Source organism: Biomphalaria glabrata, chromosome 17, assembly GCF_947242115.1.
Source record: "Biomphalaria glabrata chromosome 17, xgBioGlab47.1, whole genome shotgun sequence".
NCBI classification, from domain to species: Eukaryota; Metazoa; Mollusca; class Gastropoda; family Planorbidae; genus Biomphalaria; species Biomphalaria glabrata.
Genome location: NC_074727.1, coordinates 11,577,678 through 11,598,226, shown reverse-complemented (window position 1 = coordinate 11,598,226; position 20,549 = coordinate 11,577,678). Strand labels below are relative to the sequence as shown.

The following is a 20,549-nucleotide window of genomic DNA, read 5'->3' as shown; positions in this document are numbered from 1 at the left end:
ATTTTACAAGCTTAGCAACTATTCCTGAGGAAGAAGAAGAAACATCATCAACACACATTCCTGAGATAGATGTTTCATTACCAACATCCAATAACATTGACATTCCCAAGGTCATCACTCTGAATGACATAGCACTACAGAAAGTGAAGGACACTAAAGTGTTTCCAGACCATGCAGATTTCTTTACCAGTGTTTCTGAGACATTTCCAGTACTGCAATTTGAAAGAAACTCAGAGAGCAACAACATTGACAACACCAAGTTTCATCCTCCGTCCACTCAAGGGGCAACTTTTCTTCAGAAAGGAACAAATGAACTTCTTCAACATTGCTGTATTGACCGATTGAACTCAGACATGTTCAGTCATTGCTCTATTGAACATTCTAATGCAAAACATTCTGCTACCATTGTTCTACAGCGTCAAAGTTCATCAACCAGAAAATTGAGTTTTGGTTTCGGACAGTTATTTTCACCAAACTCAAACGCGGTTCAATCAGACATCATCTGTGAGATCATTATGACATGGAGACAACAGTTTCATAAACTGAAAGACCTTTTCTTCAAGTTTAGAAAACGCACATGCACATCCATGTCGGCAATTCAGAAGGGTTCCGAACTTTACATTTCTACTCTACATATGTACTATAGCATATTTAGTGCCACTTGATCCATTATCATTCATACTCGTCAAGGAAGAACAGTATTCAGTTGTACTTAATCAATTAATTTGTCTACTCATTTTTTCCACAGGAGTTCTATATCAGATGTATTTATTTCAGCACCAAGCAACCCTCTGAGGAAAGTCACTCATTCAAGATACTTTGTTTATTATGTTTCAGCATCTTTGCATATGACATGCATCAGACATTTTAATTGTTAAATCATGAGCATTTTATTTCAGGTATTTTATTTCAGGTATAATATTATTGCATATATCCTATTATAATAGTACAGATACATGACATATAATTGGAATTTTTCATTGCTTCACACATATTGAGATTTATTTCACATTGAGTATTATTTTTTCAGAAGATTGTCATGTATACATCATTTTTTTTCTATGTCAATTTTTCATATGCAATATATTTCTCCATGTACACATTTTCACATTAGTACTAACCAAATGAGTTATAATGTCATATTTTAATATTATCATGAAGCACCATGAAGAGAAATAACTTATTCAATTCAAGATTCAATTTATCCAAGAATTATGCTTTGTACAACTTTTGATATTGTTCATGACAAGCATTGTCTCATTTTCATAACCACTTGTATAGTGAAACAGGTGTTCAAAGTCATCAATAATTTTATTCACTGCATTTACATATTTTTTATCTCCAAGTTGACTTTATTTTGTCATATGTTACCTCAACCATTTTTCTATAATTTCATGTATGGTATTTTGTGTATATTTAAATAATTTTAATACATATGAGCATTTCTATTACCATACAAATGCTAAATGGAGGGGGGGGGGTAATATGTCACAGATTACATTATAGAATTGCTTGTACATTTCACTTTTGAAAGTAATATAAGCCCTCGACATGAGTCTCGGGATTTAATCCTCAAATTTAGACACTTGACATTCAAGTCAGGATTTACCCAAGGGACATAATTAGTATGTTTAAAATCTATTGGTTGATTTGAATTAAACAAAGACATTTTTGAAAAGAGTTAGCGCCAGAGAATTGGCGGTAGTAAGAAAGTAAAGTCAGTCGATAAAATAAGGTTCTTGTAGATAGACACGTTTTCTAAGAGCTCTGTTTGAAAAGCCTTTGTAATATGGTTCATGCTCATTGATTTGTAATTTGTACATAAGTTGTACTTACGTTGTATTTAATAAAGTTCCAGAGTTTTGTTTTATCAAAGAATTGTCAATTGTGATTCTAGATCTTCATTTTTGTTAACTACTGAATTCAAGTAAAATCCCCGGCATCACAACACATCGTGACATCATACCATCTGATGTTGTGACATATATATATATATATATATTTCCTTTGCACCTTTATAGATCGTGCGTTGGCCCTCAACTGTGTCCATGGGACGTACTTTATTCTCAGACTGTTATTTTCAGACTAGTTTTGAACACGCCCCTTCAGACCGCCTCCTCCCCAAACCGAGAGACCATGACGTGCACATGAAGTGTTCCTCCTCTCATCGCTTTATATTCTGTACTTTTCTTTGTCTCCCCTTTCTTTTCTTCCTTCACTGCAATAGAGAAACAAGGTTGTGGATGTGTTCCGTTGGTGAGATGGGGAGATATAAACAAGCGAATTTTAATATGGGATAACATTCAGACTTGGAGACTTTTTGTTCTTGGGAACGTGTTGAATTACTGGACGTGTTCATAGGCATAGTTTCGTTTGTCATGGAAAGTTGTTTTGTGTTGTTGTTTTTTGTCGAACTATAGAAACCATCTGCGAAGCCATTGTCGGGATAAACTCTGAGTAGCTCGAATGTTGTTAAAGATCTTTTGTCTCTGGAACTAATGAATATTTCATTAAATGTACACTCTCTACATGCAACCACTGCCATAACAGTGTATTGAAAAGTAATTATTTCGTTTTATTCGCTCACCAAGAAGTGCATACAATTCCAATAGACCTCATTCACCAATCGTAAACAAACAGCATCGAGCCGTATGCTTCCCTAGCTCTTCTATACAACTTTCGATTTCTTTTTATAGGTTATCACGTGACCGTTTTTACCCCATTGTTTTATCAATGGTTATCACGTGATCGTTCGTTGTGGTGAATGAGGTCCATTCATCAAGCGCTGGCTGTGCGTGCGCGCGTGTTTGTGTGAGTTTGTGCTTTATGATGTTTGTGTTTACATTTATATCAGTATTGTTATGGTTGTTAATGCTGAGGTCTGCAATTGAAGTCATATCGAATTTCCGTTTGTCCGGACAGAGAAAATTATCTTATCTTATCTTATAATCAATGCTGCCGTTATTGTCTCCTCTTCTTTCTCCTCTCCTTTCTTTTCCATCAATTGATTCGAGACGTTGGTAGAACTAACTAGGATAGATACGTGATTCCTGTCTAGAACATGACATTCTCTACAAAGTAGCGATATACTATGTACCAACTGAACATGACTTTCTCTACAAAGTAGCGATACACTATGTACCAACTGAACATGACTTTCTCTACAAAGTAGCGATACACTATGTACCAACTGAACATGACTTTCTCTACAAAGTAGCGATACACTATGTACCAACTGAACATGACTTTCTCTACAAAGTAGCGATATACTATGTACCAACTGAACATGACTTTCTCTACAAAGTAGCGATACACTATGTACCAACTGAACATGACTTTCTCTACAAAGTAGCGATATACTATGTACCAACTGAACATGACTTTCTCTACAAAGTAGCGATACACTATGTACCAACTGAACATGACTTTCTCTACAAAGTAGCGATATACTATGTACCAACTGAACATGACTTTCTCTACAAAGTAGCGATACACTATGTACCAACTGAACATGACTTTCTCTACAAAGTAGCGATACACTATGTACCAACTGAACATGACTTTCTCTACAAAGTAGCGATACACTATGTACCAACTGAACATGACTTTCTCTACAAAGTAGCGATATACTATGTACCAACTGAACATGACTTTCTCTACAAAGTAGCGATACACTATGTACCAACTGAACATGACTTTCTCTACAAAGTAGCGATACACTATGTACCAACTGAACATGACTTTCTCTACAAAGTAGCGATACACTATGTACCAACTGAACATGACTTTCTCTACAAAGTAGCGATATACTATGTACCAACTGAACATGACTTTCTCTACAAAGTAGCGATATACTATGTACCAACTGAACATGACTTTCTCTACAAAGTAGCGATATACTATGTACCAACTGAACATGACTTTCTCTACAAAGTAGTATTATGAACCAGCTGAAGGACTATTGCGTATTCTGAATATTCACTGTAAAAAGTTTGTGTCGCTCCACGTGATAAAAGACTTGTCTTGACATCATAGCCATATCAGACACAAGATTATCTCCCGTGTTTCCTGGTCTCTCCGAGTAGTGTCTCTTTTAACTGGATGTCTTGTTTTGTTTTATGGTTATGTAATATATAGGCTTATCGATTGATTTGCGTGTTTTGGGTGAGCTTCAAATGTAAACAATGCAGTCCTGTACACTGATGATACATTTTATATTGTGTTTATCATTGCGACCTAGTGGTTGAGTAATCAGGGGAAGGGGCATAATAAGGACTCTAGTCCGGGAACCCAATAGAAGGGGTGGCCCCGTCACGTTTTTTTTTTTTTTGAAATCCATTTTGAAGGTTTTTGGCAAATGTGCCCACATTGTCCTGGGCCCAAATAGTTCTGGCGGCGGGCCCTTGATGGGAGTGTTAATCTTATTCTAATCGGTCGGTGGTTCTTTACTCAAGATGCTCCTTGGTCTCTCTACATGTCTATGTTCTTAATTCATCCTTGTTAGGCAGAGTCAAGGCCATTACTTATTTAGCTGGAGTGACAGACACTTTTTTTTTATCAGGGCCAATGACACTCGAGGACATCCGCAGAAAACAATACATCTTGAATGTTTGTGTGTAACTCTTCCTCCACTAAAATCCATTTATTTCTGTCTCACAATATCTCCGTTTTAACATTTCCTCCTCTTCTGCTAATTCCCGTGGTGGCGTTTACTTTAGTATCATTACTGTATATCATTACTGTATCATTACTGTATTCCTTTTCTTTCTTTTTTTTTCTCTAAATCTATAGATCTGCTTGTTCTATAAATAACCTCACGCAAGCTCATAAATGGAAAGAGATCAAATAACACATAACATGGCCACGAGCGGAAAAGAAATATGTATTACACCGCGGCTAGAATTCTAATTAATTTGGGCCGTCCTTTAATGTAAGTCTTAAGGTTTTGTGCTGCTTACATTGAGATCTATATGTACTTCACATTCGGTCTACAATAATTTACTGTTCAATGAATCACATGGACTTGTGTCCTACAGAACGAGTGTTTGTGTGTCACGCCACAGGCCTCGCGCGATATGGGCGTCACTGAATGCTCGTGTGGTTCTATCCAGTCTGCACATTGAGATCTAGATCCTAGTTGGATTGTTTGGTACTGGGGGACAAGTTTACATCATTTAAGTAGATTCTAAACGTATCCCATCGATCCCTATGTGTAATCTTGGATGAACTACCAGCCATCCTTTTTTTTTAAAAAAAACTTTACACAGTTTGCTACCGAAACGCAATTAAAAACTAAAAAGATCAATCCGTCCGTCTGTCCAGGTGAAATCTTGTACACTGTTATTTTACCACTTCCCATTCTCGGATCATGTTAAATTATTGCACAATAAAAATGGAAATAAACCTTGCAATATCGAGATACATGGCATCGATTGAACAGTTTTCTCCCTTCACTCAATATAAGCTTAGGTTTTTAAAAAGTTCTTTTTTTACAAAGCATTTATCAAGTCTCTCTGTCTGGTATAAAGTTTGTAGACGTTATTTCTCCCACACCCATTCTCGGATCAAGTTGAAACTTTGCTCAATTATTCATTAGCATAAAGAAGACATGAAACAGTTTTAAAAATTAGCAAATTAATTACTGATAATTAATTATTTTGTTTGATACCAACAAAGGAAATTAATCCTTCAGTCTGACCTCTGAGAAATGTCATTTACTAATGGGATATTGGAGACACTGAACTAGAGATTACATGTCGTTGAGTTATTGTGTAGAGGCTTGTGGTTTTATATATAAGGAGGACGAACATATGCCAAAGGCAATCTTTATTAGTGACCTGAAAGGTGGTCGGCGTAACTTTCGTAACTTCTTTTATAGAGAATTGACTTTTGTAATTTCTTTTACTAAAAAATTGGTCTATTCGCGTCTGACACAGGCGTTTCTATACAATCCGGCCCACAAATTGTAAATCATGTTGGGCATCCAATTCTAGGTCTACCTGTCCTCAAAGTCTTTATGTTAAGTTTGATTAAGTATCGATAACTGTACGCATGCTCTATATCTTTATAAGAAATAAAGGCCTTATGAGCTCTAATGATCGCTAAGTGTGTAGGATGAAGCCTACTAGTAGTACTGTCTACGGATGTAGGCTGTTAAATCGGAAAATGTGTTAGTAGAGTAGATTCTGAAAAAGATTTTTTTTAACACAACGCTCAGGGGCTCATGTTTATAAAAGAATACTATAAAACTTTAATACATGTTATAGTGACATCCATCTGCTCTTTCATTGGCCCTACCCGAATTCCCATATAGCCAGTCCGCCCCTGTCCTCCAAACTTGGATTTCGTGAACGATGTTGTGAGGACGCCTGTTAGATCTAGAAACTGTATGTCAAGTCTTTTTGTTGGACAAGGTCTTCAGCAGCGGGTCCGCTAACATAGTCGTCTAGTGCAAGAAAAAAAAATAAAGTTCTACTTTCAGACCTTGCCATCTATAGGGCAGATGATAATAAGGTCTCATGTGTTTCTTTGGTGTTTCTTTGGCCAGCGGTTAACGAGCAGGGTGTCATTTGGCCAGCACAACGACCAAACGCCTTTACTTTCCCCAGTTTAAGTCAGGTACCCATTAGAGCTGGCTGAACTCAGTGCTTGTCACTTTTCACAAGTCTTGCAGAGCATTTATCCAATTCTGATGGTGTTGTACTTTTACACCTATTGCACCCAGCCTTTTTTTGGTCAAGCTACTCACGAAAGAGAAAAGGCCTCTATTGTTTTTGTACAGTGTGTCCGTCAATCCTGTCCAGTTTCAATCTCATGAATTAAATGCTTTTGTGTTTATCAATTTACCATCGCTTGTAGTGAGCTCAAAGTAGATGCAGTGGATACTTTAGGACTTCTCCACACACATTTAAAAAAAAAAAAAAGCAAACTTTGCACAGTATGACTCTCTGTTAAAAAAAAGTGTGCGTCACATGAAACGTTTGAGAACCTCTATCTTATCTAGTTTTCACATTGACCAGTAATCTCTGCTTTTCAATTGATGGCCGTTTAATCTCATCGGAACGCCCCTTGCAGTTTGTTGATATTTGTAGGTGTGCGTGCATCTGTCTGTGTTGCTGTCAGTCTGTTGATATCACAGCGTAGTTCTCTTTATGTAAGAAGACTGGTCGTGTGGTGTGCGCTCTGGACTGTCGTTTCTTTTTCTATTCTCCGAGGTTTAATCCCCCCCCATTACCCCTGTTGTTAATAGAATTCACTAATAGATCAGATCTATTTATAGATCTTAGTTTTCAAAATGTGATTCTAATTTTTTAAAATTGTTTTTTTTCCTCTTAAATTATCAATCTTTTGATTTTATTTTGTGTCACAGATTACAAAAAAAAAAAATTTTTGCTTCGTAATTTAAATAGTTTATAGTTGACCTGTCTTGAAGAGAATCTTCCTAAATGTCTGCTTACTTTTAATATAGATTCACGGAGTTCTACGAACAGACCGGAAGTTTCCTTTTTTCCTAATACACTCCACAAAATGTGGGAAATGTCGATGTATACCGAAGGTGGTAGATATATTAATATCTTGGATACCGGTAGGAGGGATTAATATAAATGTCCTGGATTTCCTTGGGGGAGGGTGTATTAATGCCCGGTAACGTAGGAAGGTGAATATAAAAGACAGATGCCAAGACAGTCCTAAAGGAGGGTGCTAACGGGCAGGGGTATGTAAATGTCTTGGAGGCCAAGATGTTAAAGATGTCCAAAATGCCGAGGTTTTAAGAACCGTCGCAGTGAGATTAGCAACTGTCAGCTAACATTTGATACCGTGACGTTAATTTGCTTTCAATTATGTGTCAGTCGGCCTGTCCCGTAAGGAGGCCGAAAAACAAAGGGAGATAACTCGCTGGCCTCGGGGCAGAATAGGGCGTGTTCCTGTAAGAGGAATGGACAGCATATTATTACATCCAGCTACTTATTGTCTAGGTGTCCGACAACACACCTGGGATGTTGTGTGTTTTTTCCCTTCTATTGTGTGTGTAACGTCGCCCCGGTGTGTTCTGTGATCGATCGCTTCGTGATTAGTCCTGACAGGATTTAGAAAACAGAAGAGGGGGATAACACATGAGTTGAACATCTCTATTTCTCTAATCCCTGGAGTGGAGGTTACTGTCGCGGGGGGCAGCAAGTTGACTCGGATTATCGGCTACTGTTGTTTGTTCAAACGAATGGTGGTGGGCCGGTCCACTTCAAAGTACCACCTTCTAGGGGTTCGCCCCTCACCATGCCCCTCCACAAAGGCCGCAGTCCTTCAAAAAGGATGAAATTCAAAGCTAAAATCCAGCGCATGTAAGTGAACCTTGATCTATATATTTGTTTGTTACATAAATGAGTTTCAGGCTTTCGTTCTTATGAATCATTAATAATACATTGGTTCTTGCATGGGACAAGAGTTTCTGCTTCGAGTTTTTGGGAATCAGAAATATATTATCAACAAAATATTTTTAAAAATCCTTTTTGAAAAACAAAAACAAAAACAAAACTCAACGCATACAATATATATCTCAATAATGCAGAACTTATTTCTTTTAATTGATATTAAAGTAAATATATAATTACAATAATTTATTGACTAAGTGGTTAGTTTTTTAATTGATTCAGGTTTTGTTATGTACAATAAAAAATTGTTTAAAATTTTAACGATCCGAGAATGGGTGTGGGAGAAATAATGTAAACAATTATATGAGAGGACCAAACCCTAAATATTTAGCCATCTCTCAGTACTGTAGGATTAATGACCTTTGTCTGTATCAAACAAAACAAAACAAATTACCAGTAGTTGATTGACTAATTGGTCAATATTCTTTTTATTGATTCATGTCTTGTCTATGCCAATGAATATTTGTCCAAAGTTTCAATCTGATTTGAGAATGGGTGTGGGAGAAAAAACATGAACAAACAGACAGACAGACAAAGTGAGTACATATAAGCTTTGTAAAAATTGTTGTTTAACATGTTATACATTTGCTGGTTTGCTGGTAGACCATTTAAGGTATGACCACAGGCTTCAGGCTGAGAAACACTGCAAGACATGACAATGACGATTGTAGATTTATTAACAGATAGCATCATTTTTTATATAATTCATTTCATTGTAATGGAAATGGTTGGGTTTTTTAAAAATCATATGTGAATAATGTGTTGCATGATTTAAAAAATACCACCTGATAAAAAATATAATAGCTTTAGTTTTGTTGGCGCCTCTGCTAAAGATTGAATATAGTTACAGAAAGTCATTATATTATATATAGTTATAACTTAATTGACAATCTTATTGGTTTCCAGTGGAGCATAAAGCTGCAACATTGGACTCTGTTCCGGGCAATGCCAAATCAGTTGGGTCCATATTCATCCTGCCATCCTTGTTTTATTGATGTCCTCCTAGCATGCATTGGCCTCCCAGCCTTTCTCTTCTCCTTTGGGTTCCAGTCCAGAGCCTGTTTGGCAGTACTTTCTGTTGGTCCAATATGGTTACAGAAACAAAATAGGCTCTATGTCAAGGGCACCTGCTTTGAGGGACTGAAAATTACAATTCTATGTGTGTGTAAAGAAAGAGTGAACACAAAAAAAGAAATATATTAATGAAGTTGTGAAACTTTCACTGAATGGCTATAGCCCTTAAATCTATCTTCCATTTAGTGGCTAGTTTTGTGATACAAAGTTGTTTGTGTGATTCAAATATTCTGTGGAGTTGTAAATTACATGTACATTAGTTTTTTTCATGAGTTTGTGTGTGTGTGTGTATACACATGAGAGTTCATTCTTATTCGTTGTGCAAGGTAAAGTCAACTTACTGATCAAAACTTGCTTTATTTCATGATACATTTCAGCAAAACATTGTTGTTTTTAATTCTAAACAAATAATTTTATGTTATCAACTATGTCTTAACTTTTATTTATAATTAAAAGTAAGAACGTATTAGAGTAAAAAAAAAAATTCAGTTTATTACCTACAAAATGTGTGTGGACAGTAGTGGACACAGAATGATATAAGGGAATAAATCTCTACAGTATAATGTTCAACACTGAGAGATGTCTAACTTAACAGATACAAAAAAAAAATTTACACAATTCTAAAAGTCTAATTATAAATTTTATATTTAATATGAACACACTGGCCTAGATCTTTTTATGATTACTACTTTAAGAGAATGTCGCTCTTAAAGGGCAAGTTTCAATGGTTCTCCAATTATTTATTTATTATTTTGCACAGGTTCCGGTCAGGATCTGTAGATGCAGACAAAAGTCAAAACTTCAACCTTGGCCTGGAAGAAACTGGAGCAAGATCAAGGTCATACTCTTCCACAGATTCAGAGAATGGCAGCAAACGAGGTGAGTCTGCTTTGCTAGGCACCAAATGGGATTTTGTGTTTCTTTTCTTAAGTGACTTTGATGTTGTACTTAAATCTTGTTGTTTTTTTTTTACCTTTTCTCCTTGCACTGAGCCAATGTTTGCTAATTGTTCCCCTTCCCTACCATACCATTGTCTACATTATAGAGGAGGTTTTCTTCAGTTAGCCATCACCTATATCTCCTGTAGAATGGAAATGGAAGTTGAACCCAAACCATTGTGCAAATGACCACCCCTTTATTTTCCCCTTACCAATAAGCCATGAGATGTACTGTCTATCAATCTTGTCATTAAAGTAATTTTTTTTTTTACTAGCAATTAGTCCCACCTTTTCTGTGTGCCCTGGAGTTACAAAAATAGTTAAAATGTGTTCATTCTTTCTTGCTATCCACTATAAGTCAATGAAATGCTTGGTTCATAGAAACTGGTTTGTGCACATTAAAATGCTTGGTTCATAGAAACTGGTTTGTGCACATTGAAATGCTTTATTCATAGAAACTGGTTAGTGCACATTAAAATGCTTGGTTCATAGAAACTGGTTTGTGCACATTGAAATGCTTGGTTTATAGAAATTAGTTTGTGCACATTGAAATGCTTGGTTCATAGATTTTTAACTGTTTTGTGCATTTTCCCACTACATTGTGCACTAATTTATCTGTCATTGAAATAAAAAGTTTCAAAAGGAGAGGTTGGGGTGCACTTGTTCCTTTAAAGACTTTATTCAAGCTCTAATTCATACATTTAATTTATATTAAAGTCCTTGAAATGGCAGATTCTTTGCTTACCATATCTAATAACCTTCATAAAAAACTTACAAATAAACATCATATTAATAAAAGACAGTTATTTAAATTATACCTTTTAAAAGACTTTCATCACAGCATCATTCATTGTAATCATTGTTGGTGTTTTTGTGTGAATGCTTGTTGCTTCTATTATCTTTGACCACTTGCACTTGAAGACAGGTTTCAGAAATCTATGAGAGCTGGGGGAATGTCTAAACAGTGCAACTTGACAAACATTTAATGTTCTTGTTGAGTAGTGTGGACATCTCAAAACTTAAAACAGAAGTCTGTTACAGTAGATGCAGATACATTTTCCCCATAATTTTAATTTGTTTGTTAGTTTAATCAATTTTTGAATGAGCCTAAACAGTAATTAACCCAGTATTAATTTTCTCAGAAAAATGTCAGGAATTTGCTAGACATGATATCCATGAGATAAACAATAATTAGAAAAGTCAGAGGTTTGACAGGAAATTCATGAGATGAGCAATAATTAGAAGGATTCTTTTTAAAACTCAGAGACTAGCATTTGGAGGTATATGGAGATTTTTCTTGTGTTCTGCAAAAAATTGGCAATGCTGACAATTAAAAACATTATAAATAACTTGTCCATTAGGCTGTTGGGTCCTCACCATTACCTTGTTGACCAATCCTTCCTATCAGATCAGTTTTGTTGTCATTATTTGTTTTCATAACCTGCTTTTTTTTTTCCCTCTACATTATAACCTTTGAAATGATTGTATCATCCTAAAGATTGTTTTGTTTAAAATTGTCAGGAGATCACCATAAAGATTCATAGACGTTAGGTTCAAGTGATTTCTTATTCATAAAAACACTAGATGATTAAAATATGTTTAAAAATGACTAAGTTTTTATTTGTAAGATCCAATAATTTGATGGGTCATAGAAACACTAAAATTTGTTTAAAAGAACAATATGTTTTTATTTTTCAGAGCCAATAATTTTGTCAAAAAAAAAATTCTTTTTTTTTTCATTGACTACTTTGTTTAATGAACAATATCCTTATGTTAACATTTACTGAAGTTCCTGTGAAAGTTTATTTGAAAGGGAGTAAATTTAGTGTTGTTGTTTTTTTATCTTCATTTTTTAATATGGATTAAAATATATTAACATCATACGTTCATAATGGACATTTCCAATTTAAAAAAAGCATTTAACACATATTATAATGTACACGTAATCTCATAATAAATATTATTTATCTGCATAGAATAGTGTTTGAACTTAAGAAAAAAAAATGTTTTTTTTATTTATAAATAAATAATAGCAAGTAATAATGACATAATTAATTTTGTACCATATAACACTTTAACTTATATTAGAAAGTGGTGCAACATGTAACTAATATTATGAAAAGCCAAACATTAACAATTAGTGATTTCTTAAATTTCTATTTTTTTCACTGCATTCTTATTTTGATTCATTTCATTTAAAGTGGATGCTTTTTGTTTATCCATTCATTATATAGTATTTAACTCAGTTATTCAATTATTTTGCTTTTTTTAAAAAAATGTTAACCAGCTGACCCTAACACCTCCCTTGCATTTTTTGTTTTACTTTTTTTCCTAACAGACAATTATGCTTATGCTTCTCCTCGCCACCCCTCAAATGAAAAAGTGTGGACCATTGCCAGCCCTTTCTCGCCTCCTTTAACCTCTGGCCCTCCCCTAAATGGAGCATCCACCAAGCAAACCCCTGGTTTTCTCTCAGAGCTGTCTTTAAAAAGCACTCCTGTCCCTGTCGATGCAGGTACCTCCCCAACCAGCCGACCCTTGGCCGGCAGCCTCAAGGACATCAGCCCAATGTCTGCCAATGAGCTCCACGACTCTGTCCTGTCAGCACTCTCCCAGTCCGATGGCTTTGATTCTGGGTACAAGGCCAGTCTGGAGAAGAAAGTCTCCAACAAGCAGAAGCCTAAAGGAACTATTGAGTACCAGGTACGTAAAGTGAGATTTGTAAAGGTTTAAGTTTTGTGAGCTTCAATATAGAGAACTTATCTTTTTTTTTTTGACTGCTGCATATCAGGACTGTTTGTATGAATGAGTTCTAAATGTACAGATTACTGATGTTAATGTTCAGATGGTATTGGACAAAGTGTTTAAAAAACAACAACTCTGTAACATATAATAGCATAGGGGTATTTCCTAGATATTTAAAATTCAATGAAGGCAAGGATTTTAATTTTAGCAGTTTAATATGTCTCTGATCTTATTTTATGTGTATTGAATGTTTGTTAGTATCTCATTGTGTTAATTGAAGTAAACTAAATAGGTATTTCCGTAAGACCAGCATCATCTTCAAAGTAATTGGACTACATTTTTATAGTTTGTCCATCCTGATTCGATGATGACCACTTTTGTCATGCTGAGGGCTGGGGTTTTGTGTCTCCTCATTTGACTGAACTAGAGTAGAGGTGTATATTCGTAACATTGACATAATTTTTCACTGGAGCATAGGGCTGCAATACTACTGGTCTGGGTAGTTCCACCCAGTTGGATCCATGTCCATCCTTGTGACTACTGATCTCCTCCATGTTTGGTCTCCCCCAAGACTTTCTCTTCCCCTGTGGGTTATAGTCCAGAGCCTGTGTTGCAATATTTTCTGTTGTTCTTATCACTGTTAGACAACACATAAATCACATATTAATTAATATTTGATTATGTACAATATTTTTAAACAAAACTAAAGGAAAAAAAATTCTTTTAAGGTAAAAGATGGTGACACTTTGGTCAAAATTGGAGCCCACTTTGATGTGACACCCTCAGAGCTGATAAAGATTAACAGGCTTGTATCCAGGACAGTTTTTGTTGGCCAGGTGGGTATCAAAAGTATATACACATCTCTTGTAAAGCAGGTGTGTCTGTGTGGTTTTCACAATACTAATTCATTCATCACTAAATTCTCACACTCAGAGGTGATTGTAAATATATGACATTTTAACTTGTTATTACTCCAGATGTACTGGCATCTACTAAATACTTGACACATTTTAAACTACTATCAATAAATATGTTTTAATAAAGGCAAATTACAAATATTTAATATCCCAGATAAGCTTAACATCATCCGCTTAATAAATCACAAGGTCTGAAAATAGCTGCTTCAATGCTTCTGTTTGTCTGATCTAGTTGTTCAAGTGTGAAAGGGAATATTAAAAGGGGATAAATCTACATATAACAATACCATCAAGGCATAGTGAAACCAGTTTATCTATTATATGTTTGCAAAATACCACTGACTGACACATTTATTGATCTTTATGAGAATCTCTTAAACTGTCGTATGCCACATCAAATTTCGTATACAGGTTCCTTTTTACATCCTAGGTGCTCAGTAAGAACATTTTTTGACAGATTCGCAACCTGACGACCGCAATTCACAAAAAAAAAAAACAACGCAAGCTCTATCAAGCCTTTGTATTTTATTTTCAGTATTTCCCAAAAAGCCTCAGTCTATATAGAAAGCATAAATAGATCAATTTAAATAAATAGATTTTTTCCCCTAAGTCTACTTATTTTTAATATGGGTTTCATCATTTCCAATTCCTTTTAGAAGCAGTTGAAATAAAAAATAAAACCTAATAGCATTAATGAGATAGATCTAGAGTAGGCATGTCAAACTCATTAAGGTGTGTGGGCCACATAAGAAACTTAATATGACCTGAGGGGCTGCAGCCAAAAAAAAACAGTTGCAAAACAGCCCTACTAGTTTTATGTAAATTAGAAACAATACAATAGAATACAAAGCTTAATGGAATACCTGTTCCTTAGTTAGCTAAATTTGTTGTACAATTTACTAATTAAAAATTACTATGATTAGGCATTATTTTCTTTGTCCTGATGCTTGACATCTTTTCTGGGATACAAGTTTTTTGATATCGGGTGGAAGTTTGTTTGCCACTGACACTTTCATCACTGTTGACAAATTTTGATCAGATGATCTCGAACGGTGATGTGTTTTTTGTTGCTTTGATTATGGAAGAGAACTGCTCACAGAGATAACAAGAATTCTGGCTGCAATTTTCCACAATTCAAATAACTAAAATATTGGCTCAGCCACATCTATATACTTTACTTTCAACAAAGAATCTGGCTGCAGGAGCAAATAAAAATGCTGATACAGACAACGAAAATTCAAGCATCTAATAACTATTCCAGGTGTAGGGCATATTTACCAAATGTTGTAGCTGTATTTAATCATTTTAGTTCCTGACACGCTGAGAAGTGAACAAGATATTCTCTTGATATTTGGTTTATCCACAATCGTAATTTTGCTTGAAAGCACTTCACATCATCACATGCAGTTGTGACAATTTTGTCTTTATTTTGAAGCTTCAAATTCAAGTCTTGCATGTGACCAGTGAGATCAACTGAAAATACCGAATCCTGAGCCCATCACTTTGGCAATGTTCATTACATCAGTTAATTAATCTAAAGCCAATGAAAATAATTCAAAATCATCTATTTTGTTCTTTAATTGTTCACCCACACTGACTGACATGCCATTTATTCTATCTGCCACAGTGTCACTTGTTAACGCTATTTCTTTGAATGATTTCACCTTTTCTGGACCAATAACTTCGGCAGCTTTAATGACAAACTCCTTGATAAAAATCACCTTCACTAAATGATTTGTTATGGCTTTCAAATAAGTTTGACAAAATGTAGCTTGTTTTCACTGCAGACTCACTCTCGTTGGTCAGTTTAACTAATACTATTTTTCAATTCAAGTAGCTTGTCATCTCTTATTTTCCACCGTTAATAATTAACATTATTTGATAATTTTTAAGGTGGCCTAGCGGGCTTCATGCAAAGTGGTCGCAGGTCCTATGCGGCCCCAGAACGCCTTGTTTGACATGCCTGATCTAGAGTCTTTTTCTTTTTTTTTTTTGAGAGAAAGAAAGAGAGAGCAAGTATGGTACTTAGTAAAACTGTCAAAACAACAAAACAAAAACCAAAAAAATTCTAATAGCATTTAAAAGCTAAATCTAGATATTTTGTCATTTCGCTACATTCAAAAGCGGTCAAATAAACTATTGCAATTAGTAAAACCAAATTAATATTTCTTTTTAGTTAGAGATCAAAATACCAAGAAAAATGTAGAAGTGGGAACGGAAATGTGGCATTCCATTGGGACCTTCAGAAAATGCAATTTTTTATTCTAGGCCTGAAATTGATGGTATTGTTACGTATCTCTCTATCCAGGCTCTCTGCAAACTGCACCTTACACCACCAACTTAAAGAACTTGACAACTCTGGGCTTCAAAATAACGTAATGGTTTAATGTCGATAAATAACAGCCAATACTGTACAATTGGCAGCACGTAACACAAGACTGTACAAATATCTATCCGCCTTATCAACTCTTGCACTGGTCTCTCTGTCTCGCCTCGGACTGGTACTGAGCCGTTGTAACGAACTGTAGATCGGGAAGTTGTGACTGACTGGTCTCTGATACCTTCGCTCTTTATATAGGGTCCCTACTGGCCTTCTCGAACCGGACAGAACGCCGCTCGACGTTTCTAGGTGGTCAGATGACTACAACTCTCGTGACGCTCCTGAGCTCTGTTCACAACGTCGATCCTTCCCGGACCGCCGTCGATCCTTCCCGAACCGCTGTGTTGACACTCGTCTCGGCTGACCATCGTAGCTCGTCACGGTTGACCGCTCGTCTAGCGCTGGCCTGGGGCGATTTGCGTCGGCTGACTACACACACACCACTACCCCCATTTGTGCCACCACCAGGTTTATAACACTGCCCCCTCCTTAGATCTGTCCGTCCCGGGCAGATCCAGCTTCACCATAGTACTTGTTGAGTCTGTCGATGTGGACGACCTTCAGTTTCGACCTTGGGCTCTTCTGTATTCGATACACAACATCGTTGATTCTTTTTATCACTCTGTATGGTCCTTCCCAGTCTTTTTGAAGCTTTGGGGACTTGCCTTTTCGTCTTTGTGGATTGTAAAGCCACACCAGATCGTTCTCCTGAAACCCAGCGGCATTAGCCCGTTTGTCGTACCTTGTCTTCACCTGGTCACTGTTGATCTTGATGTTCCTGCGGGCAAGAGCGTGAGTTTTCTCTATCCGTTTTCGGAGATTTGCGACATAGTCTGTTGAAGAGGCTGGCACATTTCCCGGGATCCCGAATAGCAAATCACATGGTAGTTGCAGCTCTCGGCCGAACAACATCTTTGCTGGAGTGTAACCGGTGGTGCTGTGAATCGATCCTCTATATGCCATAAGGAACATTGGGATATAGGTGTCCCAGTCCTCTTGATGTTCATCGACGACTTTCGACAGGTGTTGCTCCAGTGTTCGGTTAAATCGTTCCACCATTCCGTCTGACTGGGGGTGAAGAGGAGTTGTGCGTGTCTTTTCGATGCCGAGTACCTGGCACATCTCTTGGAATATCTTGGATTCGAAGTTTCGGCCTTGATCGGAGTGTAATTCCCTAGGAGCACCAAAACGACTAATCCAATTCTCCACAAGTGTTTCCGCTATGGTGGTGGCTTCTTGGTTTGGTATCGCATATGCTTCGGGCCACTTAGTAAAATAATCTATCACTACTAGAACGTACTTGTTTCCTCTCTGGGACTCAGGAAACGGTCCGGCTACATCGATCGCTATTCTTTCGAATGGATTACCGACGTTATATTGCTGCATACGTCCCCTCGTTCTCCTGTGTGGGCCTTTTGCTGCTGCACATGTGTCGCACCTTCGGCACCATTCTTCTACATCATCTCGGTAGCCGAACCAGTAAAACCGCTGGCGTACTTTTTCAAAGGTCTTGTTGACGCCTAACTGTGACCCACTGGCATTATTATGGATTTCTTGCAGCACCTCAGCAACTCTCACTTTGGGCAACAATAGCTGTAAGCGATTGCATGTCCCATCTGCCGTTTCCCAGACTCTCTTGAGAACTCCATTTTCGATTGTCAGTGAGTCCCATTGCGCCCAATATGCCTTGGTGGCAGCTCCCTTATCGGAAAGGTGATGCCATTCCGACCTTTGCCCGTCTTCCTTCATAAGCAGAATGGGAGCTAGATCTTCATCTTTTAACTGGTCTTCTCGGATTCTTTCGTCGGACCATGACCCGGAAGCTTGTACACCAAGACGTTGGCAATCAATGATAACTCCCTTTTCTTCAACCTTGCTGCAGTGTTTACATTCCATTCTGCAAGGTCGTCGAGACAGCGCGTCAGCATTCTGGTGAGTTTGTCCTTTTCGGTGCTGTGTCTCGAAGTCATAGGTTTGCAAACGTTCAATCCACCTGGCGACTTGTCCTTCAGGATTTTTAAATGACAACAGCCATTGAAGAGCAGCGTGGTCTGTCCTAAGGATGAATTTTTGCCCATATAAGTATTTGTGGAAATGTTGTATGGCATCCACAACTGCCAGTAGCTCACGTCTGGTGACACAGTAGTTTCTCTCGGCTTTGGACGAGCTCCGACTAAAGTAAGCTATGACTCTCTCAGTTCCATCTATCTTTTGGGATAAGACAGCGCCTACTCCAGTATTGCTCGCATCGGTGTCAAGTATGAACGTCTCGCCTGGTATCGGGTAGGCCAGAATGGGTGATGAAACAAGAGCCTTTTTAAGTCGCTCAAAGACCTGCTGACATTCCGTTGTCCAAATAAACGGCCGCTTCGGTTCGGTCAATTGATAGAGGGCGCTACAGAGGCTAGAGAAGTTTGGCACGAAACGTCTGTAGTACGTGCAGAGTCCAAGAAAGCTTCTTAATTCCTGGATATTAGCGGGGATCGGCCATCCATTTACAGCTTCAACTTTATCCGGGTCTGTGCTGACTCCTTCATTCGACACGATGTGCCCAAGGTACTTGACGCTCCTTCTGAACAAGGAGCACTTCTTTGGATTCAATTTCATTCCAGCGTTTCTGATTCGTTCGAATACTTCCTTCAGGTTTGCGATATGTTCCTCGAAGGTTCTGCCTGTGACGATAATGTCATCTAAGTAAACAAGACACGTGGTCCAGTTGAGTCCTCTCAACACATGCTCCATTAGTCTTTCAAAGGTGGCTGGGGCATTGCAGAGTCCAAAAGGCATCACGGTAAATTGCCAGAGACCATTACCAGCAGAGAAGGCCGTTTTATCTCTGTCCTCGGGGTGTAGTCCCACTTGCCAGTAACCGCTCTTCAGGTCAAGGGTGGAAAAGATCTGTGACCCAGCAAGTGTGTCCAATGTGTCGTCAATCCTAGGAAGCGGGTAGCTGTCCTTGTGTGTGGCGTCATTTAATAATCTATAGTCGACACAAAATCTCGTGGATCCATCTTTCTTCTTTACCAAGACGATGGGTGAACACCATGGACTGCTGGATGGTTCAACAACCCCTTGCTGCCTCATTCGTTCTATGATGTCCATAGCTTCTTGGTGTTTTGCTAGCGGCAGGCGACGTGGTTGCTGTCGGATAGGTCTAGTGTTTCCTGTGTCTATTCGATGCTGGATTAGATTTGTCCGCCCAAAGTCCATTTCATCAGATGGCAATATGTCAGAAAACTCTCTGAGGAATTGTTCTGCTTTGGTGAACTGTTCCTTTGACAAGATTGTTTTGACTTCTGTCAGAAGTTTAGTAACCTGCGGTTCACTGGACTCGAGTCTTTCTTCGGAGTTTTCACTGCTACAGTTTCTTATCATCTCAAGAGCATGGCAACCAGCGATGGTGCTACCTTCCCGCAAATGTTTCTCTACTGTAGCGAGGTTCATAATTCTTATGGGTACCTTTTGGTCTTCCCCAATCGTGACTAGTGTCTTTCCTACTGCTATCCCGTTGTGGTTGGTGTCCAAGCTTTCTACCAGCGCTGTTCCTGTCGTGGGATAGCCGTCCTCAATTTTACCCCAAATGATCATTTCAGACTTCGCAGGCAAGGTTGTATTTTCTACCAACTTAATCCTTCTGACTCGGCCATCTTCTTCATTCTCGTCGCCAAGCAAGGGTACTTCGAGATCCCCACATTGTAAAGTGCCTCCGCCGATATTTAAGGAAAATCCATATTTCAGCATGAAGTCGAGCCCTATTATGCAGTCATCTGTGACGTCAGCAATCAGGAATTCGTGTTTGAATGACTGATTCCCAATCTCGACTGTTATGTCGATCAGGCCTTTTATGGGCATCAGTTCTCCGCTGGCTGTTTTCAACGAGTATGCCCTAACTGGCGTTTTCTTGCTACTGTCCACTTTATCTGACCGGATGACTGATCGTGAGGCACCAGTGTCTAGGAGGAAGCGATAGTTTTGACATCCAATTTTTCCGATGATTTTCAGACTCTTACTCTGCCCTAGCACGGCGACCGGGATGATGGTTGCAGGGGCTCTCATTGTCTGTGCC

The 20,549-nt window shown here is 37.7% G+C and overlaps 1 protein-coding gene across 12 annotated transcripts in view; it reads left to right on the top strand.

Annotated features, from left to right (window-relative positions):
* The window catches only part of LOC106055549 (oxidation resistance protein 1-like), a 94,963-nt gene that overhangs the window by 32,465 nt on the left and 41,949 nt on the right, over positions 1 to 20,549 (top strand). For 7 of the 12 annotated variants that reach the window (XM_056015730.1, XM_056015724.1, XM_056015723.1 and 4 more), the window contains 3 exons: positions 10,264 to 10,382; positions 12,780 to 13,144; positions 13,915 to 14,022. In XM_056015730.1, the coding sequence (XP_055871705.1) occupies positions 10,264 to 10,382; positions 12,780 to 13,144; positions 13,915 to 14,022 (592 nt within the window). Of the gene's footprint in view, positions 1 to 2,215; positions 2,562 to 7,362; positions 8,340 to 10,263; positions 10,383 to 12,779; positions 13,145 to 13,914; positions 14,023 to 20,549 lie in introns of those variants that run through there. The other 5 variants (XM_056015732.1, XM_056015727.1, XM_056015729.1 and 2 more) reach the window with 4 other exon arrangements.